Genomic DNA, 22,296 nt, shown 5'->3' with positions numbered 1-22,296 from the left:
GAACAAATATTGGATCGTATGTTATGCCTAAAGGATCAATTAAATTTGAGCTAAAATTAGAATCTATAATTAGTTATTAAAAATGGATGAGCCCTATTAAATTAAAAAAATAATAATAAAAAAATTGCGGAGGTTTAAACCCCCGCAATTTCAAAAGAATCAAATTAAGATTAACGGGGGTTATAACCGCCGCAAATAATTACAGGGGTTAAAACCGCCGCAATATAACCGCCGCAAAGTAATTATGGGGGTCGGAAAAAAACCGCCGCAAATTATTTGTAACGGCTCGAATTGTGGGGGTTTTGGAAACTGCCGAAATAGCATTTTGCGGGGATTCAAACTGTAAATTTAACCCCCGCAATTTGAACTATTTTTTGTAGTGTATCTCTCAGGCAATGGAATACCACCTCATCATCTCCAATCACCCCCAATACTCCTATACTACTATCTAAGTCACCTGGAAACCCCCTAAAAGAGATATGTATAAACTTAACACTGATGCTTCAGTGTGACTTTTAACAGGGCAAGGGGGACTAAGGGGTACCATCAGAGACCATAATGGGGACTGGATTGTGGGTTTCATGGAACACAAATCCAACACCACCACCCTAGCTGCAGAGCTACCCGCTCTCAAAAGGGGCCTCAACATAGCAATCAACCATAATGTAACCCCTCTTCAAGTAGAATTAAATTCTTTGGAGGCTATTCGGGTTTTAACTGAAGAGAACTTGCTACTTGATAATCTTACTACTGATTGCAGGTCAATGCTAGAGAGGGTCCTAGCAACCCATCCGGAGCATATCTTCAGGGAAGGGAACAAAGCGGCTGACCTATTAGCCAAAGCAGCTAGGAATGAAGCAGTGCAAGAGAGCCTTAAAATCCTACTAGTTCCTCCTGTGTTTGTATTAGACACCATAGATGTAGACAAATCAGGAACTATGTACTCTAGGAAATTGCGTGTTTGTAATCTACTTTCTAATAGCCAAGCCTTGGCTCAACAATCTTTTGATGCCCCACCGGGCAGCTTTGTAACTTAACAACGCTACTTTTATTCTAATATATGCCCCTTTGCACCAAAAAAAAAAAAAATTATTATGATACCCACCATGCTGATTGCCCTCGACAGTTTTCAGTTTTCGGCTGAGTTTAACTACAGTGCATCGGACAAGTCACCTTCATAATAGTTAAATTACTTGAAATAATATGGAAGACATAATTAAGAGAAGTTAAAGGTGAATATCTCTTTGCCCCCTCTTCCGTCATAAAAATATGCTCTCTCAAGCAATTAAATTTTTTGTATAAGATGAGCAAACAATTAAATAGGATATAAACGCAGACAGAATTGGAATCTCAGTGTCGTCCATTAATCTCCCTAGGGGTGGTTCTTTCAATCCAACGCGTGAATGGGAGTACTTAAAACTTAATAACTTAAGTCTAATCTAAAAGCATGCTCTCAATAAACAATTGAAACTTTCAAATAAGATAACCTCACAATTTAACAATTTATAACTAGTACATGTATTACCTTAGAAGATATAGTAACACGAGTGTGAGTGTGGCCTAGGGTTCAATAAAGTTGGATTGAGCACCATGAGGCCTCAAAGTTCAATTCGCAACAGAGACAAACACTGATAATTTCTTTCTATCTGTTATAGCTTTGGTGGACAGAGTTACCACGTGCTTAGTACAATACTTGAAGCATCCTCTGTTGTCTGTCTATTCTCCTTATTCTTTTAGCTCAACTTATATCGTTAACACTTACCTGATCAAGCCAGTTGTATTAATTTGTACATTTCGAAGGCGTCAACAACTAGGAAATAATACCACCAACTTCCGGAGGATTTCTCGACAGTTTTCTTCATAATTTGTTTCACCTCTTTTACCACTTCTGAATTTTCACTTTTTTATACAAAACTTGTAGATGAATGGGTGGATTTAGCCAAGCTCATTAAGACATCAAATAAAGGATCTCATTACTTACAGGGTGGCCTTGAGTTTTAAGGAAAAGTCCAACACACTAAGAACACGAAAGCTTGTAAAGACGCAACAAAAGGAACAAATCCAGAATGATATAGCAAGAAAAGAATCCAATTTAAGTAGTACCAACTGACAAGCCTTTCACTATAGAAGGGAACTATAGCATCTAGAAAATCCATCTTCATTTTGTTAACAGCAAGAAGCTCATTTACTGGCTTCAGCTTGAGCCAGAGATAGCAAAATCCTGTTTAATGTCACCTTCTCTGTGTACCCAAAATACATGAATACCGTATACGCCACTCCAATACATTTTTAAACTCTCACTATTCCATTAATCTATTTAATTCATGCACCAAACAACCCAGTACATTTCATTTATGATTCTTAATCCCAACCTCCGGTCTATGCCGAAAAAAAGAGTGGGCTAGAGTGACCAGCAAGCATGACCGTGTTCATGGTTAATTCACCACCTCATTTAAACAGCTGAATTCAGTTATCATCATTCTAGCAGAAACTTGGAAAAGAGAAGTAAAATCGACTAAACATGTTCAATGAGACTCTGAAAACAGTTGCCATTTGGAATGGTGGTAAAATTGTAGTTCTGATTAAAACAAATGGACCCAAAATAAGCAAAATTGTGCATGAAAGATCCCATTTGGAATGGTGGTAAAATTGTAGTTCTGATTAAAACAAATGGACCCAAAATAAGCAAAATTGTGCATGAAAGATCCAAAGGACCTTAAAAGCAACAAACAGATATTTCCGATGGAAATGAGAACTTGTTGAGTAAGCGGGTGAATGAAATTACTGCGCAGTAACAAAGAGATTTCAAATGACTAAATTGACGTGTTGAATCAGCAAGATAATAACAAGGGGACAGCAGCAACAGGATTTCCAATGGGAATAGATGGATTTAATGAATAGAAATGCTTGGCTTTAATATACATATTCCAACATATATGGTAGTTCATTGATAATACTGGAAATAGAACAATGCTTGCTGCAACCTGTTCAGGGAACGCAGGACCAACAACTTGGCAGTATTCTGGATCTAACAATAGATAACATCCAATTGCAGCAGTCATCAAGGTGAGTTAACGATTCAGTTAATAGGAAGACGAAAATCTGAATAGTGTGCGTAGGATCTTCTAAAACGTTATCTCCTCAAATTTTAATATGCCCATGCCATCGCACAGAAAGATGAGACATAATATAAAATCAAGGGTTATGATTTCACAAAATGGAATTTCAGGAAAAGAACTACCAGCTTCAGTATGCTCCTTTACCTGATAGTCAAATTTTGAACAGGTACCTACCAGATCCAATACTAAAAAGCAAGCATACTTCACATTCATTGCAAAACTATCCTAAATCTGTAAAAGAACTATTCTACCGTTCTTCATTGTACTAGTGTATACATGGCATGTAAAAACTTCAAAGGAAAGCAGCATCAAAAGAATGTAATGCAGACCTAATCCAAGTATTATTGTTTCAACACATTAACTGACATGAAAGACAATATACTGAAGTTACCAAAATGAGATCATACAGTAACTAGGCAAACACAATTGGCGCAACACTTGTCCAAAGTTGGTGAAGCAAGTTTTAAGAATGTATTGAGCTCTACCACAGCGATCTTCTATCACAGATGATAAAACATCATAATTGAACGGCACAACTAAGCTGAATGCAGTGTTCGATATCTGAATCCAAATGATCCTGAAGGTATTGTAATCCACCAAGGCAAAATCAGAATATGAAATGCTTAAAAACAATAATTCTATGTAGAGTTAATTTTATGTTCATTTTTTTAGTTGATAAAGTAGAAAATTTTAATAAGTTATGGACAATGAACAATAATCAGAATATGAAATGCTTAAAAACAATAATTCTATGTGGAGTTAACTTTATGTTCAGTTTTTTAGTTGATTAAGTAGAAAATTTTAACAAGTTATGGACAATGAATAATGAGAAATGTACCTTGAGAAATTATCCAAGGCCTCTAACATACTGATCGAGCGTAGAATTAAATAGCTCACACCTACATAAACAGGGACAATATATGTTCAATTGGACATTTCACAGGGGAAAAGAGAGTGCAATATTTTGTGATTCTCAAGAGTACAGCCAGGGAATTATTCCTTCTTGTCTTCTTTTCGTTTTATGAAGAAAAGCCCATTGAGTCCTAACATGCAACAATTATTTAAGCAAAAACCTCTTCAAGCATACATGTGAATTATGCACATCCAAGGGAATAATAAAAAATGACACATACTTATTGCTTTTTTTTTTCTTCACTCATGGGTCTCGAACCCAACAAGTCTGATTAAGTGTGGAGGAATCATATCCATTTTATCACATACTAATTACATGTATAGTATCGTACACAAAATTTCGGTCAACAAAAAAAGAATGTGCATAAAATAATCAAGATATTGTATAAACTCCAAGATTTTGAAGAAGCTTCTGAGGAAGAACAAGATAAGATCCAAGAAATCTGAGCCATTCAACACAATACAATATAATATAGCAAGCTCACAGTTTTATGCTTTGAAGTTTGAACCTTTTTTTTTGGATAATTGATAATGTTAGTTTTATGCTTTGAACATTCATGATCTGTTAAAATCAACTACCTCAAAAACCACTTTTCACCAAACAAACAGGCAAAATTTCGTGGCAAGTTCTCAAATTTCTGTGTCTTTTGAATTGAAATCACCACCAATAATGCATTAACAGTGAACCCGCTATCAGATATTTGTTCATCATTTTAGCTGCAATACTCAGCTTACTCGAGAAGTACAAAGCGTCCTAAATCTGCCCATAAACACTATTATTTAACAACGAAATGAACCATGTCTCTTTTAGAATAACATGATATGGTGGAACATCATTGGTATAATACTAGGTGATTATTGATCAGATGGAACATCATATTTTTACTTTTGCACCCAAGGGTAGCCTACTGATCTAGTATGAGACCAGGCACCTAGTGGAATTAGTCAAGATGCACACAAGCTAGCCCGGACACTACTTTCATAAGTAAAATAAAACTACAAAGACACTCGCTCCGATCAAACTTTCACTATGTAAGCAGAAAATGCACTATGACAAGCAAATCATGCAAAGTACTGGTAGGTTTTAACCTGTCCAGAAGCAGTTATAAGACCAGCAAATCTTGCATAGCAATGGTAGGTTTAGCGAGGATTAAGCACTCACTTAACAGGAGCCCCTGGGGAATAGAGCGGATTCTTCACCACATATTCAACATACAAGTTATAAATATATTTCAAAGATTCCCTTAGATCACCAGTCCTAGGATGTGTGACAAGGATGATCTGCAAGAATGCAACATAATTCAGACATGCACCGGATGCTTGTAAAGTCAAATATAACCATTATGTATTTGTTGCCTATTGAAGCAGAGAAGAGAAGCACAAAGAGCAAACAGTCAACAGTGATAAAGTAATACCAAGAAGATGAACTTTATCACAACCACTATCAAATAATTGGCAAGACATGGATTCCCTCTTCACACATGAAATAACATTAATATTACAATATTTCCAATTTTAAATTCCCTAGATGGCAGTGTCTCTCATCCAGATCCTTTATCCACATTTTATCTCCAAATGGAAAGAAGTGGTCCTTTCCTTATCAAAATGAAAAGTTTTTTTCTTTCACGAAATACACCGTCTGAGACCTCAAAACAATGAAGGGAAATGCTTGTGCCAAGTTAAGCTGGAAGAATTCAGTGAATTACAAGCTACCTTCATAACATATATAATTGAGAAGAAATCCACGTAGCAGGAAGTCAACCACAATGACCAAAAAGCAAGTACCACTAACAGTCTTACTAACAGTACAAATGATTGTGCAAAAAGGACAAAATAAATATGTCAAATCACGTTCCACAAGAAATAACTTGAGATCTGAATAGTTTTCCTTTATTTCTTTATTCATTTAGTCCTTCTTTTTATAACATTATTTATTTGTTCCTTACACTGGGTGTGTTGTTTTTGTTGCTGTATTTATTTGTTCCTTATTCTTGCGGGACTGGGATCGTGATCAACATTAGTTTCAGCAGATTGGAGTTTCAACTGACTAGATATCTTATCTATATTATAAATTTTCAATTTCTTCAAAGAATGCAACCACAAGTCAGCGATGCAGCTTGGCAGTTTAACCACTTACTGACGGAGAGTTCGGATGCCAACAGTGACAGAAGCATGTGAAGTGTGAACTTTAATAAATCCATTTATTTGAACATTACGGAAAGAGCTATGACTTTTCTCTAGAGAATGAGGTGGAAATATGTAGTGCCAGATGAAGAAAGCACTGCAAAGATTAGGCATATGATGGCTAGTTATGGCTGCTTATATATGCATGCAGGCAAGCCAAAGTTCTCATCAAAGAAGCAGAGTTCAAAATCATGCAATCTCCTCCATTGAATTAGAAAGAAACTGCAGCATATTCTTTTTTTTCTTCAAAGACGTCTTCTCTATTCTCTGTCATGTAAATTTATGTGAGCGACACAAATAGCCTCGTATTGTCATTGAGATCTTCCCAAAGATTTTTTAATATACTGGTAAAGCTTCTCTTCTTCTCTCAATTTCATGTTTCCTTTTTCAAAATTCTGCAGATTTTCGATCCTATAAATCCTTGAATCACTTGGAATAGATATTGGATAAGTAGAAATATTAATTGATCATTTCTTTTAGTTCTTTCAGCTGAATGTATCAGACTATCCATCTTTTTTCACAATCTAGAAAGATAATTCTTACATATGTAGCATAATCAAAATGTAACCTCATTACAGACCAAACATCTAGTGCCTGCACTAAAGCTGTGAACTGCTGAATAGCCCTTGAGTAACACAAATACTACAATAAGTAAAGTGCCTACTGGTCACTTCACCTAGAACAGTTCCAATGGAATTCATTATAATCATAAAATGATAGTTCTCCTGACAAAAAACTGGCAATCATTCTATGATAATTGATAAGACCTAGAAGAATTTCAGTGGAACTTATCAAGAAGAACAATTAAATAGATCACTGACTGACCTTTATTCCAGACGGACTTTCCATGAAACTGAGTTTATATGTATTAGTACGAAAGCTGTGAAATGAACATCCCTGTCCAGGTAACTGCGGCACCCCAAGATTACCTTTTTCAGCACTGCCCAAAAAAGATTTCAAGTGAGAACAGACTACATTTTGATGGCATTATGCCTTGAAAATTAGTCCTAACACGAAAAGGGTTTCCTACGAGACAGGATTTGGGAAGCGGGGAATAAGGGTTGACCAAATAATCCAATCAATAAGCTATGCCTCAGTACCAAACTAGTTGGATTGGATCAGCTATACAAAACCTCTATGTTCATTCTGCTCTATTAGGATTTACGCCCTTCGTTTCAATTTATTTGTCTTACTTTTCTTTTTAGCATGTTTCAAAAAGATTTCATCTTTCCTTCTTTTACAGCACTTGAATTCCAGTTTTCTACATGGCATGTCAATAACCTCAAGATTAAAGAACATTTTGGTACATTCTGCGTATCTTTCAGGCGCGTTTGGCCATGAAAATGTTTCTCTTTTCGGGAGATGAAATACGGAAATCATGTTCGGGCCATCCAAAGTTGAATTCTGGAATATTCAGGAATTTGGAAAACACCAAAGAGCTGATATCAATTTTTTTCACTCCAAATTACTCACAAAAATTCAAAAACTAACTCAAATTTGTATTCATTGCCAAATACAACTCCAATTTCAAATATCATTTTTCACCTTGCAAAAAAAATTACCTTTTTCAAATACACACAATTTTCATGGCCAAACGCCGCCTTAGTTTAAGACCACAAAATTTAAAAGTCCTTTTACTTTCTTAAACTCGTGTCAAGTCAAAACCAGACAAATAAATTGAAACAGAGAGGATATGACCCATTTCATTCCTATACTAAATACATTTGTTAGATCAAAATAATCCAATTGGGCAAAGAGTATAAGAGTAGAGAAGGAGACAAACAACCTTGTAGGATCCATCTTGGCAGTTAAAGATTTGAGGGAGAAGAGCAAACCAAACATGAGCTTGTGATCTTGTTGAGGGTTTAAAGTCTTAAGAGGCCGATTCCATTCCCTATAAAGAAGACAAACTCCATTCCTATTGAATACATACAACATATGTGCATTATTCCCTGATACTGTTGGCGGCGGCGGCGATGGACTGATCTCTGATCCTCCGAAGAATTGCATCTTCTACTAATATTACCTTCACAATATCACATTATTAATTTCATATTTGATAGCTAGTTTTTGAGTAAAGACCCAAAATCATACACAATCTTTTGCTTAGACACATAATAATACATATTCTTTCAACTGGAGCACTAATAGTCATTTTTGTTAAATAAAGAGGTGAGATTGACTTTCTGCTGCTTAGGAAGGAGATAGGGTTTTATGTAAGAACTGTAAAGTCATTCCGAGTGAGCATCTTTCGACCCAGCATAGGCTTCTAGTGATGGATTTGTCTATTAAGAAGAGCAAGAAGAGAAGGGCAGAGGAGGGTCGACCTAGAATTAAGTGGGGTGGCTTGACGCCAGTTAGTGCACTAGAGATAGGGAAAAGGTGGCGGGAATGGGGGTGTGGGAGTGCAGAGGGGACATGGATGTTATGTGGGACAGGGCTGCCAGCTGTATCACGGAAACTGCTAGAGAAGTGTTGGGTGTTTCGAGGGGTCGGGCAGGACGTCTTAAGGGGGACTGGTGGTGGAATGAAAAAGTGAAGAAGAAAGTGGAGATTAAGAAGGGGGCGTATGTTAAGTTGATTGAGAGTAAAGATGAAGAGGAGAAGCGGGTGAATAGGGAGGTTTACAAAGTAGCAAGGAAGGAGGCTAAGTTAGCATTTACGGCTGTTAAGTCAGCAGCGTTCGAGAGCTTGTATGCGGGGTTAGAGGAGAAAGGCGAGGAAAAGAGGTTGTATAGGCTTGCTAAGGCTAGGGAGCGGATGGGTCGTGACCTCGATCAAGTGAAGTGCATTAAGGGGGAGGATGGTAGTGTTTTGGTGGAGGATGTCCACATTAAGAAGAGATGGCAAGAGTACTTTCATGGACTTTTGAACGAGGAACGGGACAGAGGAATTGAGTTAGGGGAGCTGGACCACTCGGAGGAGAGCCGTGATTTCAGTTACTATAGGCGTCTATGTTGCTCGGACTCGGCAGTTTTGCCACCGAACCCGTCTCGACACGAGACTGAGACGGGTACGGGTGCTTCCGCCGTCTCCGATTCGATCAACCGATTTTGAAGACGTTGACCAACTGAAGAAGAAATATGAGGGGAAAAATTGAATAATTAACCGGCAACTTACCTGAAAAAATCCTGACCAACAACCACCGGAATGGCGTTGTCGAAGTGTCGTCGCTGGAAATCATTGTCAACGTCGTCGGAAATCATCATCGACGTCGCCAAAAACCATCGGCGCAGTCGTCGTACCACCTCAGGGTACCGGAAATCATCGTCGTACCAAAAATTGGGGCAGTCAACGTTGACACAGTGACGTTTTTCTTTTTTTTTTCAAGTCAAAGTGACTGTTTTGAAACCTTTGTGTGCTGGGTTTTTTTAAGTACTATTTTTAATTAATAATTAATTATTTTTCTATTAATAATTAATTAATCTAGTGCCAGCAGTCCAGCACTGTGTCGGTCCCTCAACAAAGTTGATTCATGTCGGTCGGTGTATTAACTGTATATTACTTTGAAAATATTAATTTAAATGCTGAATTATATTTATTTTTTATTTTTTGTAAATAGATAATTTAGGAAAAAGTTTTTAATACAAATACTATTCCTAATTAAAAAGTAAAATCAAAAGACAAAAATAACTAAAACAGCAAATTAACTAAAATCTTTATAACTCTATACTTATAATATTTAATTTTTTTTAGCCGAATCCCCGCACACGTATCCACACTCTGATTCGCACCCCCGAATCTTAAAATTTATATTTTGACGAATCTGACTCGGATTCGCACCAGTCTAGGATACTCGCACCCGAGTCCGAGCAACTTAGGTAGGCGTTTTAAGGTTGAGGAGGTCAGAGAGGCTATTCGTAGGATACGGAGGGGTAGGGCGACGGGACTTGACGAGATTCCGGTGGATTTTTGGAAGTATGCTGGTGGGGCAGGTTTAAAGTGGTTGACTGATTTGTTTAACGGCATTTTCAAGACCGCGAGAATGTCCGAGGCTTGGAGATAGAGTACGATGATTCAGGTATATAAAAATAAGGGTGACATTAAGAGTTGCAACAACTATAGGGGTATTAAGCTGTTGAGTCACACTATGAAGATTTGGGAGAGAGTGGTTGAGCGGAGATTGAGGAGCGTCGTGTCCATTTCGGTGAATCAGTTTGGATTTATGCCTGGTCGCTCGACGACAGAGGCAATCTACCTGGTGAGGAGATTGGTGGAGCAGCATAGAGAAAGGAAGAGGGATTTACACATGATGTTCATCGACCTGGAAAAGGCGTATGATAAAGTCTCGAGGGAGGTTTTTTGGAGATGTTTGGAGGAGAGAGGGGGTCTCGGTGGCGTAAATCAGAGCTATTAAGGACATGTACGATAGAGGGAAGACCCAGGTGAGGACGGCGGGAGGAGACTCGGAGCATTTTCCGGTAGAGATAGGGTTGCATCAGGGATCGACTCTTAGTCCGTTCCTATTTGCGTTGGTGATGGACGTGTTGACGCGGAGTATTCAAGGCGAGGTGCCTTGGTGTATGTTATTTGCGGATGATGTAGTGTTGATTGATGAGACGCGGGGAGGTGTGAATGACAAATTGGAGGTTTAGAGGCAAACCCTCGAGCCTAAAGGGTTCAGGTTGAGTAGGTCCAAGACGGAGTATTTGGAATGTAAGTTTAGTGACTTGAGGCAGGAGGACGAAGTGATGGTGAGGTTGGACTCCCAGGAGGTTTGTAAGAGAGATAATTTTAAGTATCTTGGGTCTATGATTCAGGGTAATGGTGAGATTGATGAGGATGTCTCTAAACGTATTGGAGCAGGTTGGATGAAGTGGAGGCTCGCCTCGGGAGTGTTGTATGATAAGAAGGTGCCCCTTAAGCTTAAAGGCAAATTCTATAGAATGGCAGTCTGTCTGACCATGTTGTATGAAGCGGAGTGTTGGCCAGTCAAACACTCCCACATCCAAAAATTAAAGGTGGTGGAAATGAGAATGTTGCGTTGGATGTGTGGGCTTACTAGAGGGGACAGAGTTAGGAATGAGATTATCTGAGAGAAGGTGGAAGTGGCTTCGGTGGAGGACAAGATGCAAGAAGGAAGGCTGAGATGGTTTGGGCATGTGATGAGGAGGGGCGCGGATGCACCCAATTCATAAGAGTGAGAGGCTAGCTTTGGATGGCTTCAAGAGGGGTAGAGGTAAGCCGAAGAAATACTGGAGGGAGGTGATTAGACAAGACATGGAGTAGCTTCAGCTTACTGAGGACATGATCCTAGATAAGAAGGTGTGGAGGGCGCGAATAAGGGTAGAAGGCTAGTGTGAGTGTGTGGGTTGTAGCAAGCAGTCAGGAGAGATCTTGTGTAGCCGAGTTAGTAATCCTAGGGCTGTGTACATAGGTGTCTTTGGTATGTGAGTATATGTTAATACTAGGTGGGTGTCCTATTTCTTATTTCTTAGTTCCTATTTTCTTATTTCGTGTTGCCCTAATTTCTCGTATTTCGTATTTCTCTGATTTCTTATTCCTTATTTCTGTTATGTCATCCATCCTTTTGTTTACTAATCTTTATCTTGAGCCAGGGGTCTATCGGAAACATCCTCTCTACTTTTTCGGAGGTAGCGGTATGGACTGCGTACATATTACCCTCCCCAGACCCCACTTTGTGGGAATACACTGGGTTTGTTGTTGTTGTTAAATAAATAGGTGCACTTTTAGTCATAACCCTAACACCGTTAATTTTTTTAACAGTAACCTCCTCACCTTCATATCAAGTAAATACGAGCACCATTCGACAAGGGGAATCAATGTAAAAACACATCAAATAAGCCTTGAGGCATTGATTGAGGATGCTACAAAATTCAGACAAAGGATGCTATGTTGAAAAAGTATGCAGTTGCACTCCTAACACTCATAACAGAAAAGAAAAATCTCCAGCTTGAGCTGATAAAAATTGGACCTCGACCATAACAAAAAATTATTTGCTACTTGTGATTTTCACTAATCAGCATCGTACCTATAACCAGCTAAGCAATTAAAAGAACTTAGAAAATTTTTTTGATAGAATGTTTTCCATTTAAACATGCTAATGTGCGTTGGATGATCACATCTCAGGGTCAGGCACAGATGAGTATCCAACACTACAAGAAAAAACAGGAAAAACAACCACAAAAAGTGACCACATGTGATCGCTTTTCCTATTTTTGCGACCACAAAAACGACCAAAAGTTGTGGTCTCAAAAATAGTGGTTGTTTTTTTAAAAGAGACCACATGTGGTTGCTTTTTCGAAAAAAAAAATTATTTGTAATTCACTATTAATTTTTTAAAAAAAGCAACCACCCGTGGTCGCTTTTAAAAATTAATTAAATAATTTATTTAAAGAAAGCGACCACAAGTGACTACACTTAACCATTTTCATGTCTCTAATTCACATTGCAAGTGACAACACTAAAAACCATTTTCAAGTCATGAATTCCCATTTTCAACTGATTACATTTTACTAATTTCAAAACACATAACTACACTAAACCATTTTCAAGTCACTAATCCACTTCTCAAGTGACTACACTTGATCATTCTGAAGTCAATAGCAGACATTCCAAAATACTACACTTGATCATTTTCAAGTCATAAATTCTTACTTCAAGTGACTACACTTAACCATTTTAGAGTCATGAATTCGCATTTCAAGTGACAACACTAACCATTTTCAAGTCATGAATTCACATTTTCAAGTGATTACACTTTACTAATTACAAAACACAAGTTCACTTTTCAAGTAATTATACTAAACTATTTTCAAGTCACTACTCCACTTCTCAAGTGACTACACTTGATAATTTTGAAGTCACTAATACACATTTCAAAACACTAAACTTAATCATTTTCATGTCACAAATTAATATTTCCAGTGACAACACTTAACTATTTTCAAGTCATGAATACACATTTCAAGTGACGACACTAAACCATTTCGAGTCATGAATTCACATTTTCAAGTGATTACACTTAACTAACTTCAAAACACAAGTTCACCTTCAAGTAACTACACTAAACCATTTTCAAGTCACTAATTCACTTATAAAGTGACTACACTTGATCATTTTGAAGTAACTAATTAACATTTCAAAACACTACGCTTGATCATTTTCACGTCACAAATTCACATTTCAAGTGACTACCCTTAACCATTTTCAAGTCATGAATTCACATTTTAAGTGACAACACTAAGGGTGTGTTTGGTATTTTTCCAAGAAAAATATTTTCCTAGAAAATGTTTTCATGGAAAATAAGTTGGTTTCTTATTTTCTCATGTTAAGGTTACGTACGATACACTCTTGTGGTGGGGCCCTTCCCCGAATACCGCGCATAGCGGTAGCTTTAGTGCACCAGGCTACCCTTTTTTTGGTTGGTGAGAGGAAAATATTTTCCAAAAAAATATATTTGAGTGTTTGGTTGATGAATGAAAAAATATTTTCCAAAAAATATATTTTAGTGTTTAACTAAAGAGTAGAAAATACTTTTTAGAAAAATAATTTTTTTTAGAGTGTTTGGTAAGGAGGAATGAAATATTTTTTAGGAAAATAAGTTATTTCTCACTTATATTGTTGTGCTCATTACGCAAGTAGAAAAATATTTCTCTAAGAGTATTTGTATACATTTAACAAAAGATAATGAGAACAAATAGGGTAAGAAGGATGGGGCAAGAAAAAAGTTTTGAAACATTTAAAAAAAAAAAAATGGGTTGGGTAGGGTGGGTGGGGGCCTAGTAGGGGTAGGGGAGTGAGGATGGGGTAATAAAAAAAATTGAAAATTTTAAAGAAAAACTTAAAAATTTAAATTTTATTTTTTGGGGTGGGGGTCGGATAGGGGGTGAGGTAAGAGAAAAGTTTGAATTTAAAAAAAACAAATATTTTTTTTGATTGGATTAGGGAGAGGGTGCTGGTAGGGGTAGGAGGTGGGGTAGGGTAGGGGATTGGGTAAGAAAAAATTTTGAAATATTTTATTATAAAATTAAATTTTAGGGGTGGAGGTGGGGGTAGGGGTAAAGGAGGTGGGGTGGGGTGGGGCGGTATGGAATGGGGGTTCGAGATAGGAGTAGGTGATTTTGAGAGTCATATGAACATTTCAACTTGAGCGAAGTTGAAAGAAAATTTTGAAAAATGTTTTCCTTACTTTTTGAAGAAAAGTCATTTTCCTTAGATTTGAGGAAAATAAGTTGATTTGAAAAATATTATTCAAAAAAATTTTCCTTTACCAAACACACGCTAAATCATTTTCAAGTCATACATTCACATTTTCAAGTAATTACACTTAATTAATTTCAAAACACAAGTTCACCTTTTAAGTAACTACAATAAACCATTTTCAAGTCACTAATTCACTTCTCAAGTGACTACACATGAACATTTCAAAATACTACACTCAGCCATTTTCAAGTCTCTAATTCACATTTTAAGTGACTACACTTAACCATTTTTATACCATGAATTCATATTTCAAGTGACAACACTAAACCATTTTCAAGTCATGAATTCACATTTTCGAGTGATTACACTTAACTAATTTCAAAACACAAGTTCACCTTTTAAGTAACTACACTAAATCATTTTCAAGTCACTAATTCACTTCTCAAGTGACTACACTCATCATTTTGAAGTAACTAATTAACATTTCAAAACACTACACTTTATTATTTTCAAGTCATAAATTCACATTCAAATGACTACACTTAACCATTTTCAAGTCATAAATTCACATTCAAATGACTACACTTAACCATTTTCAAGTCATGCACTAAACCATTTTCAAGTCATACATTCACATTTTCAAGTTATTGCACTATACTAATTTCAAAACACAAGTTCACCTTTTCAAGTAACTACACTAAACCATTTTCAAGTCACTAATTCACTTCTCAAGTGACTACACATGACTATTTTGAAGTAACTAATGAACATTTCAAAACACTACACTTAACCATTTTCAAGTCATGAATTCACATTTCAAGTGACAACACAAACCATTTTCAAGTCATGAATTCACATTTCAAGTCAATACACTTAACCATCAAGTCACTAGCACACATTTCAAGTGACTACACTTAATCATTTTCAAGTAACTAGTTCATATTCTCAAGTTACTAAACTTAATCATTTTCAAAACACAAGTTCACATTTTAAAATAATGAATTCACATTTCAATATACTATACTTAACCATTTTCAAGTCACTAATTTACATTTCAAGTGACTACACTTATTTATTTTCAAGTCACTAGTACACATTTCAAGTGACTACACATAACCATTTTCAAGTAACTAATTTACATTTCAAGTAACTATACTCCACCATTTTCAAGTCATTAGTACATATTTCAAGTCACTGCACACAACCATTCTCAAGTCCCTAATTCATATTCGAAGTTACTACACTTAACCATTTTCAAAACACAAGTTCACATTCTCAAGTCACTACCTTTAACTATTTTTAAGTCATCATTAGACATTCAAAGAGACTACACTTAACCATTTTCAAGTAACTAATTCACATTTCAAGTGACTACACTAAACCATTTTCAAGTTACTAATTTACATTTCAAGTGACTATACTTGATCATTTTCAAGTCATTAGTACACGTTTTAAGTGACTACACTTAACCATTTTCAAGTAACTAATTCACATTTCAAGTAACTACACTTAACCATTTTCAAGTAACTAATTCATATTTCAAGTCAATACACTTAACCATTTTCAAGTTACTACATACCACCATTCTCAAGTCATTAGTACACATTTCAAGTCACTATACACAACCATTCTCAAGTCTCATATTTTGAGTTACTACACAGTCATTTTCAAAACACAAGTTCACATTCTCGAGTCAGTACCCATAACTATTTTCAAGTCACTATTATTACACATCCCAAGAGGCTACCCTTCACTATTTTTAAGTCACTAGTACACATTTCAAGTCAATACACTTAACCATTTTCAAGCTACTAATTCACATTTCAAGTGACTACACTAAACCATTTTCAAGTCACTAATTTACATTTCAAGTGACGACACTTGATCATTTTCAAGTCACTAGTACACATTTCAAGTTACTACATTTAAATATTTTCAAGTCACTAATTTACATTTCAAGTGACTACACTTAACCATTTTCAAATCACTATTTCGATATTTCAAGTGACTACACTTAACCATCTTCAAGTAATTAGTTCATATTCTCAAGTTACTAGACGACATCATTTTCAAAACACAAGTTTACATTTTAAAGTAACTAATTAACATTTCAAAACATTATACCTAACCACTTTCACGTAACTAATTCACATTTCACATTACCAACATCACAATTTAAAATAAAATTATTAAACTTTGACTTATACTATAAGTCAAACAATTCAACGAATTTAACAAAGCAAATAAGTAGAGGCGTCGCACGTCCCTCTCACACCATTATATCATCATAACCGACATCACATTTCAAAATAAAATTATTAAGAGGGGGCTACCCTATTGGAGTTTGCGAGGTCCTTTGGGCTGGTGGTGGTGAACTCGGGCTTCCCGAAGAAGGACGAGCACCTGATCACCTTTCGAAGCGCGATAGCCAGGACCCAGATTGACTTTTTGTTGCTTAGGAAAGGGGATAGGGCGTGGTGTAAGGACTGTAAGGTCATCCCGAGTGAGAATCTTTCGACCCAGCATAGGCTCTTGGTTATGGATTTGGGTATAAAGAAGAATAGAAAGAGGAGGAGTAGGGAGTGTAGACCTAGAATTAAGTGGGGCGGCCTGACGCCAGTGAATGCGTGGGAGATAGGGGAGAAGTTGGCGGGAATGGGGGTGTGGGAGTGTAGGGGAGACGTGGATAGTATGTGGGATAGGGCGGCTAGGTGCCTCAGGGAGAATGCAAATGAGGTGTTGGGGGTTTCTAGGGGCCGGGCCGGGCACCATCAGGGAGATTGGTGGTGGAATAAAGAGGTGGAGAAGAAAGTGAGGACCAAGAAAGGGGCGTATGCCAAGTTGGTGGAGAGTAAAGACGAAGAGGAGAAGCGGGTAAACAGGAAAGAGTACAAGCTAGCGAGGAAGGAGGCTAAGGCAGCAGTCACGGCAGCTAAGACGGCCGCCTTTGAGAGCTTGTATGCAGGGTTACAGGGGAAGGGAGGGGAGAAAAAGTTGTTTAGACTCGCTAAGGCTAGGGAGAGGAAGGGTCGTGACCTCGATCAGGTGAGGTGCATTAAGGGGGAGGACGGTAGAGTGTTGGTGGAGGACGGCCACATTAAGAATAGATGGCAGTCGTACTTTCATAGGCTCTTGAATGACGAAGGGGATAGAGCTATTGTGTTAGGAGAACTGGAGCACTCTGAGGAGTGTCGGGATTTTAGCTATTGTAGACGTTTTAAGGTAGAAGAGGTTAGACAGGCTGTTCGCAGAATGCGAAGGGGTAGGGCGACGGGACCGGATGAGATACCGGTGGAGTTTTGGAAGTTCGTTAGAGAGGCTGGTGTTAGGTGGTTGACTGGATTGTTTAATGAAGTCTTCAAGACGGCAAAGATGCCCGAGGCTTGGAGGTGGAGCACCATGATACCTCTCTATAAGAATAAGGGGGACATACAGAGTTGCAATAACTATAGGGGGATTAAGTTATTGAGCCACTCTATGAAGATCTGGGAGAGAGTGGTCGAGGTGAGGCTGAGACGGATAGTGTCTATTTCAGAAAACCAGTTTGGATTTATGCCTGGCCGTTCGACGACGGAGGCAATTCACCTGGTACGGAGGTTGGTGGAACAGTATAGGGAGAGGAAGAAGGACCTGCACATGGTGTTTATCGACCTGGAGAAGGCCTACGACAAAGTCCCCAGGGAGGTGCTTTGGAGATGCTTGGAGGTGAGTGGAGTACCGCTGGCATATATCAGAGCAATCAAGGATATGTATGATGGAGCGAAAACTAAGGTGAGGACGGCGGGAGGAAACTCAGAGCATTTCACTGTCCGGACAGGGTTGCATCAGGGATCTACTCTTAGTCCCTTTTTGTTTGCATTGGTGATGGATGTGTTGACGCGGCATATTCAAGGGGAGGTGCCGTGGTGTATGCTTTTTGCAGATGATGTAGTTCTGATAGATGAGACTCGAGGGGGTGTGAGTGACAAATTAGAGGTGTGGAGGCAAACCCTTGAGTCTAAAGGGTTCAGGGTGAGCAGAAGCAAGACAGAGTATGTGGAATGCAAGTTTAATGACGTGAGGCGGGAGAATGAGGTAGTAGTGAAGCTGGAATCACAGGAGGTAGGTAAGAGGGAGAGTTTCAAGTATCTCGGGTCCGTGATCCAGAGTAACGGTGAGATTGACGAGGATGTCTCGCACCGTATTGGGGCGGGATGGATGAAGTGGAAGCTCGCGTCGGGGGTGCTGTGTGATAAGAAGATGCCGCCCAAGCTTAAAGGCAAATTCTACAGGGCGGTAGTCCGTCCGGCCATGTTGTATGGAGCGGAGTGTTGGCCAGTTAAGAACTCCCACATCCAAAAGATGAGGGTGGCAGAAATGCGGATGTTGCGCTGGATGTGTGGGCTGACTAGAGGGGATAGAGTTCGGAATGAGACCATCCGAGAGAAGGTTGGTGTGATTCCAGTGGAGTGCAAGATGCGGGAAGCCCGATTGAGATGGGTCGGACACGTGAAGAGGAGGGGCATGGATGCCCAGGTCCGTAGGTGCGAGAGGCTAGCGTTGGATGGTTTTAGGCGGGGTAGGGGTAGGCCGAAGAAGTACTGGGGTGAGGTGATTAGGCGGGACATGGAGCAGTTACAGCTCACCGAGGACATGACCCTAGATAGGAAGGTCTGGAGGACGCGAATTAGGGCAGAGGACTAGGGCCAGTTTGAGTCGCTAGTGTAGGGAATTGCTTGGTGGGGGTTTATTCTTGTTAAGAGTCCATGTTCCGTGTTTTATTATGAATCTGTGTGCTTTCCTCTGTTTTATATTACTTATGGATGCCGTATTTATGTTATGTAATCTTGTGCTGTGCTTTACTATGTGTTTGTGTGGTATCTTGTGTCTTGAGCCGGGGGTCTATCGGAAACAGCCTTTCTACTTCTTCAGAGGTAGAGGTATGGACTGCGTACATCTTACCCCCCAGACCGCACTAGGTGGGAATACACTGGGTTTTTTGTTGTTGTTGTTGTTGTAATTTATAATATACGTCAAACAATTCAATAAATTTAATAAAGCAAATAAGTAGAGGCGTCGCATGTTTCTCTCACATCATATAATCATCAGAAAACCTATGGTTTTCAAAGCCTTCTACAGTAAATAATTTCACCTTAAAACTACATTTAAAAACTTCACTATAAGAAAATAGAGAGAAATCAACTTACCTTTGCTTGGACTAAGTTGAAGAGAAAGAGACAAGCGGTCACCGAAAAATAGCAAAGCAATCCTTTTCCCGAATTCAAATTCTGTCAAAAAGCAACATCAAATTACTTTCTACTTCACATCAACCAATAACACCAACCTCTTAGAAAAGCAACTTGACTTAACTATTTTCTGGTAACTAATTCACATTTTCATTCATTTTTTTAATGTCAATTTCAACAACATTGCTCATTTAATGCCAATCCAGTACCCTCAACGCCTCCAACATATGCACCAAACTTTTGTGCAAAATAATAAAATAAAGAGAAAAGAAATTCGTTAACATATAGGCACAGAGGCAAAATTCTAACAACTCAAACACCCATAAGAAAGAAAAAATGGAACAAAATTCTCAAACTCATAAACAAAAGTAGCTCAAAGAGGAAGACAATCACCCTGAAATACCCCATATTCAAATCCCATTTCCATTTTCCAAAAAATTTCGCAATAAAAATTCAATCTCTACCAAAAAATTCAAACACCCACATAAGAAAATGTCTTCAATCACATCCCAACATAAAGAAAAATCAAGAAAGAGAAACACAGCAACCAATAAAGAAATTACCAAAAGTTAAAGTCTAGTGGCGTGAGATAAATTCAAGATTTTGAGGAAAAAAAATCTTGGTCATCCGGTAGGAAATGAGAAACCTTCTACAACGAATCAACTTGGGATTGAGGCAAATTAAGCAGACCGATGAGAGTAGTTGTCCGATTGAAACCTTCAGGTAGGAAAAGGGAAATTTAGAAACCTTCAGTAGAAACCTTCTTCAACTAATCAACTTGGGATTAAGCAGACCCAGCTATAGGAGATCTCGTTGGGATTAAGCAGATCCAGCTATAGGAGATCTCATTGTCACACCTTTTTTTACCAAAAAGAATATATTTTAAGTTCGAAGAGAGTTTTATTTATCAAAGTGACAAAAAATGAAAATTTGTTTCAAAAAGGACTTTTTACAATCAAACTCAGAGTCACCACTTGGCATAAATCTAGTGTGTCAAGTCACCTTTGAAAAATCTTTTTCAAAATGATTTTTTGATTTTTGACTCTTTAAACCTGATCCACGAACAAAGATTTCAGTTAAGGAAATCTGTTGACCGAGGAGAAGGTGCTAGGCACCCCTCGATCCCGTGGTTCGACCATGATTGCTCCGTGAACTATATCAGCTAGTATGACGCTATGAAGTGAATAAACCAACAAAACACATAAAACAAACAAACAAACAAACCAAAAATTCAAAACAAAATAATGTCCAGTCTAAATTATACAGTCCCTAAAAATAGAAAAATGTGAAAATGTAACCCCTATTCTAAACTAGTCTAGACTAAGCTCCCCCGATGTTCTGGGGTTTGATCACGCACCGTCTTCGAGAACAACTCCCTCGGGACATTCTCCAAATAAAACAATACAAATAACCTCGGGTCATTCCCCGCCAAATTAGTACAATTAATCCAAATGCGGTGAAACAAAAGCATTCAACAAACATTTCAAACATTCAATAATCCACAGGCCCTTAAATTTGCCTAACCAACCTATCGTTTGTCTACCCATTTCGACCTATCATGATACTATTGAGTGTAGCAAACACCCAATTAACGAAATCACTTGTGTTATGAATTGAAATTACCAATATTCACCTTTATTAATTTTTCAATCCCGTCCCAAACAACCGATTTTATTTTTCAAACGAGATATCATTCCATCACACAATCCATAACAAAGGAACCAACAACGAATCAACACCAAGCAACTATTCACCACCAACAAGGATCAACCAACACACAATATTCAATTCAATGCACCAAATATGATAAAGATGAAATAAAAAGAGGGAGAGAATAGAGTTGGACCTCAATTTGGACCTTTCGAAATCCAATATTACTCGAATGAAAAGACGAAACCCACAGCCGGAGACCTCGAGTTGAACCTCAAAAACCAAAACCCCCAATTCCAAGCAAATCCAAACTCCACAATTGGTTTAGTGACTGATCGGAGCGGGTTAGCTAATGGAGCGGATTGGATCTGGGCTGCCGTTTCCGTTCCGCCGACGCTCCAGCGAGCTCCGGCGATGATGAAAAACGGAGAATCGATCAAATTTTAAGATGGTGGTGACGTTTTTCGGCAGTTTTGGGGGAGGGATGGCCGGATTATGTGGTGGAGCCACTATTCCGGTGACAACTTCACCGAAAAAAGTTGTTCTCCCTCTACTCCGTTCAGTGTTCACTTTTCACACCCGTTCCTTACTGTTCACGCCGGTTTTCAGCCCTTTCTCGTCCCTTCACTGATTTCTCCCTCTTAAAATTAGAATTAGGTGCGAGTGGATAAAAAATTCTTTAAATTAAAAATAGTGATAATTTTAAAAAATTCTTTAAATTAAAAATAGTGATAATTTTAACCGGTTTAAGTCAAAATTTTATTTAAATTGTGATTAAGTTAATTGAGGCATAAAGTATAATTTTTAAAAACTTTAAAAAAATTTAAAAGTCCTCCAACTTCAAATTTTAAATTTTAGAATTTTTTCCATTTTCTTATCTTTCAATCTTTTTATTTCTTTCTCTCTTCAAATTTCTCTCTCCCCATCTTTTTCTTCTTCTTATGTTTTTTATCTCACTCTATATTTTCCTCTCCCTCCATTTTCTCTTTCTCTTTTCATTTCGTTCTTCTTCCTTTTTAAATTTCATGGACTATTTTAAA

General features: G+C 37.8%; 2 protein-coding genes across 3 annotated transcripts; one reads left to right on the top strand and one right to left on the bottom strand.

Moving 5' to 3' along the window:
* Window positions 1-244: 244 nt before the first annotated feature.
* LOC107865063 lies at window positions 245-1,037 on the top strand. Its single transcript, XM_016711421.2, has 2 exons — window positions 245-278; window positions 523-1,037. Exons 1-2 carry the CDS (start codon window positions 245-247, stop codon window positions 1,035-1,037), a joined length of 549 nt encoding a protein of 182 aa, XP_016566907.2.
* Window positions 1,038-3,305: 2,268 nt separating this feature from the next.
* On the bottom strand, window positions 3,306-22,246 carry LOC107863192 (trafficking protein particle complex subunit 1). 2 transcript variants are annotated; one of them, XM_016709007.2, is made up of 8 exons: window positions 21,453-21,928; window positions 20,170-20,323; window positions 19,568-19,648; window positions 8,002-8,241; window positions 7,041-7,155; window positions 5,194-5,312; window positions 3,958-4,018; window positions 3,306-3,696 (listed from the first exon to the last, which is right to left on the bottom strand). In XM_016709007.2, exons 4-7 carry the CDS (start codon window positions 8,223-8,225, stop codon window positions 3,967-3,969), a joined length of 510 nt encoding a protein of 169 aa, XP_016564493.2. In that variant the 5' UTR covers window positions 8,226-8,241; window positions 19,568-19,648; window positions 20,170-20,323; window positions 21,453-21,928; the 3' UTR covers window positions 3,306-3,696; window positions 3,958-3,966. The 2 variants fall into 2 exon arrangements, with proteins under 2 accessions (XP_016564493.2, XP_016564492.2); XM_016709006.2 differs by lacking the exon at window positions 20,170-20,323 and having other exon boundaries at window positions 21,453-22,246.
* Between the last annotated feature and the right edge of the window lie 50 nt (window positions 22,247-22,296).

This window comes from Capsicum annuum, chromosome 3, assembly GCF_002878395.1.
Source record: "Capsicum annuum cultivar UCD-10X-F1 chromosome 3, UCD10Xv1.1, whole genome shotgun sequence".
In the NCBI taxonomy this organism is placed as follows: domain Eukaryota; kingdom Viridiplantae; phylum Streptophyta; class Magnoliopsida; order Solanales; family Solanaceae; genus Capsicum; species Capsicum annuum.
Note: the sequence above shows the minus strand (reverse complement) of the source record. Positions and strands in the feature narration are given on the sequence as shown.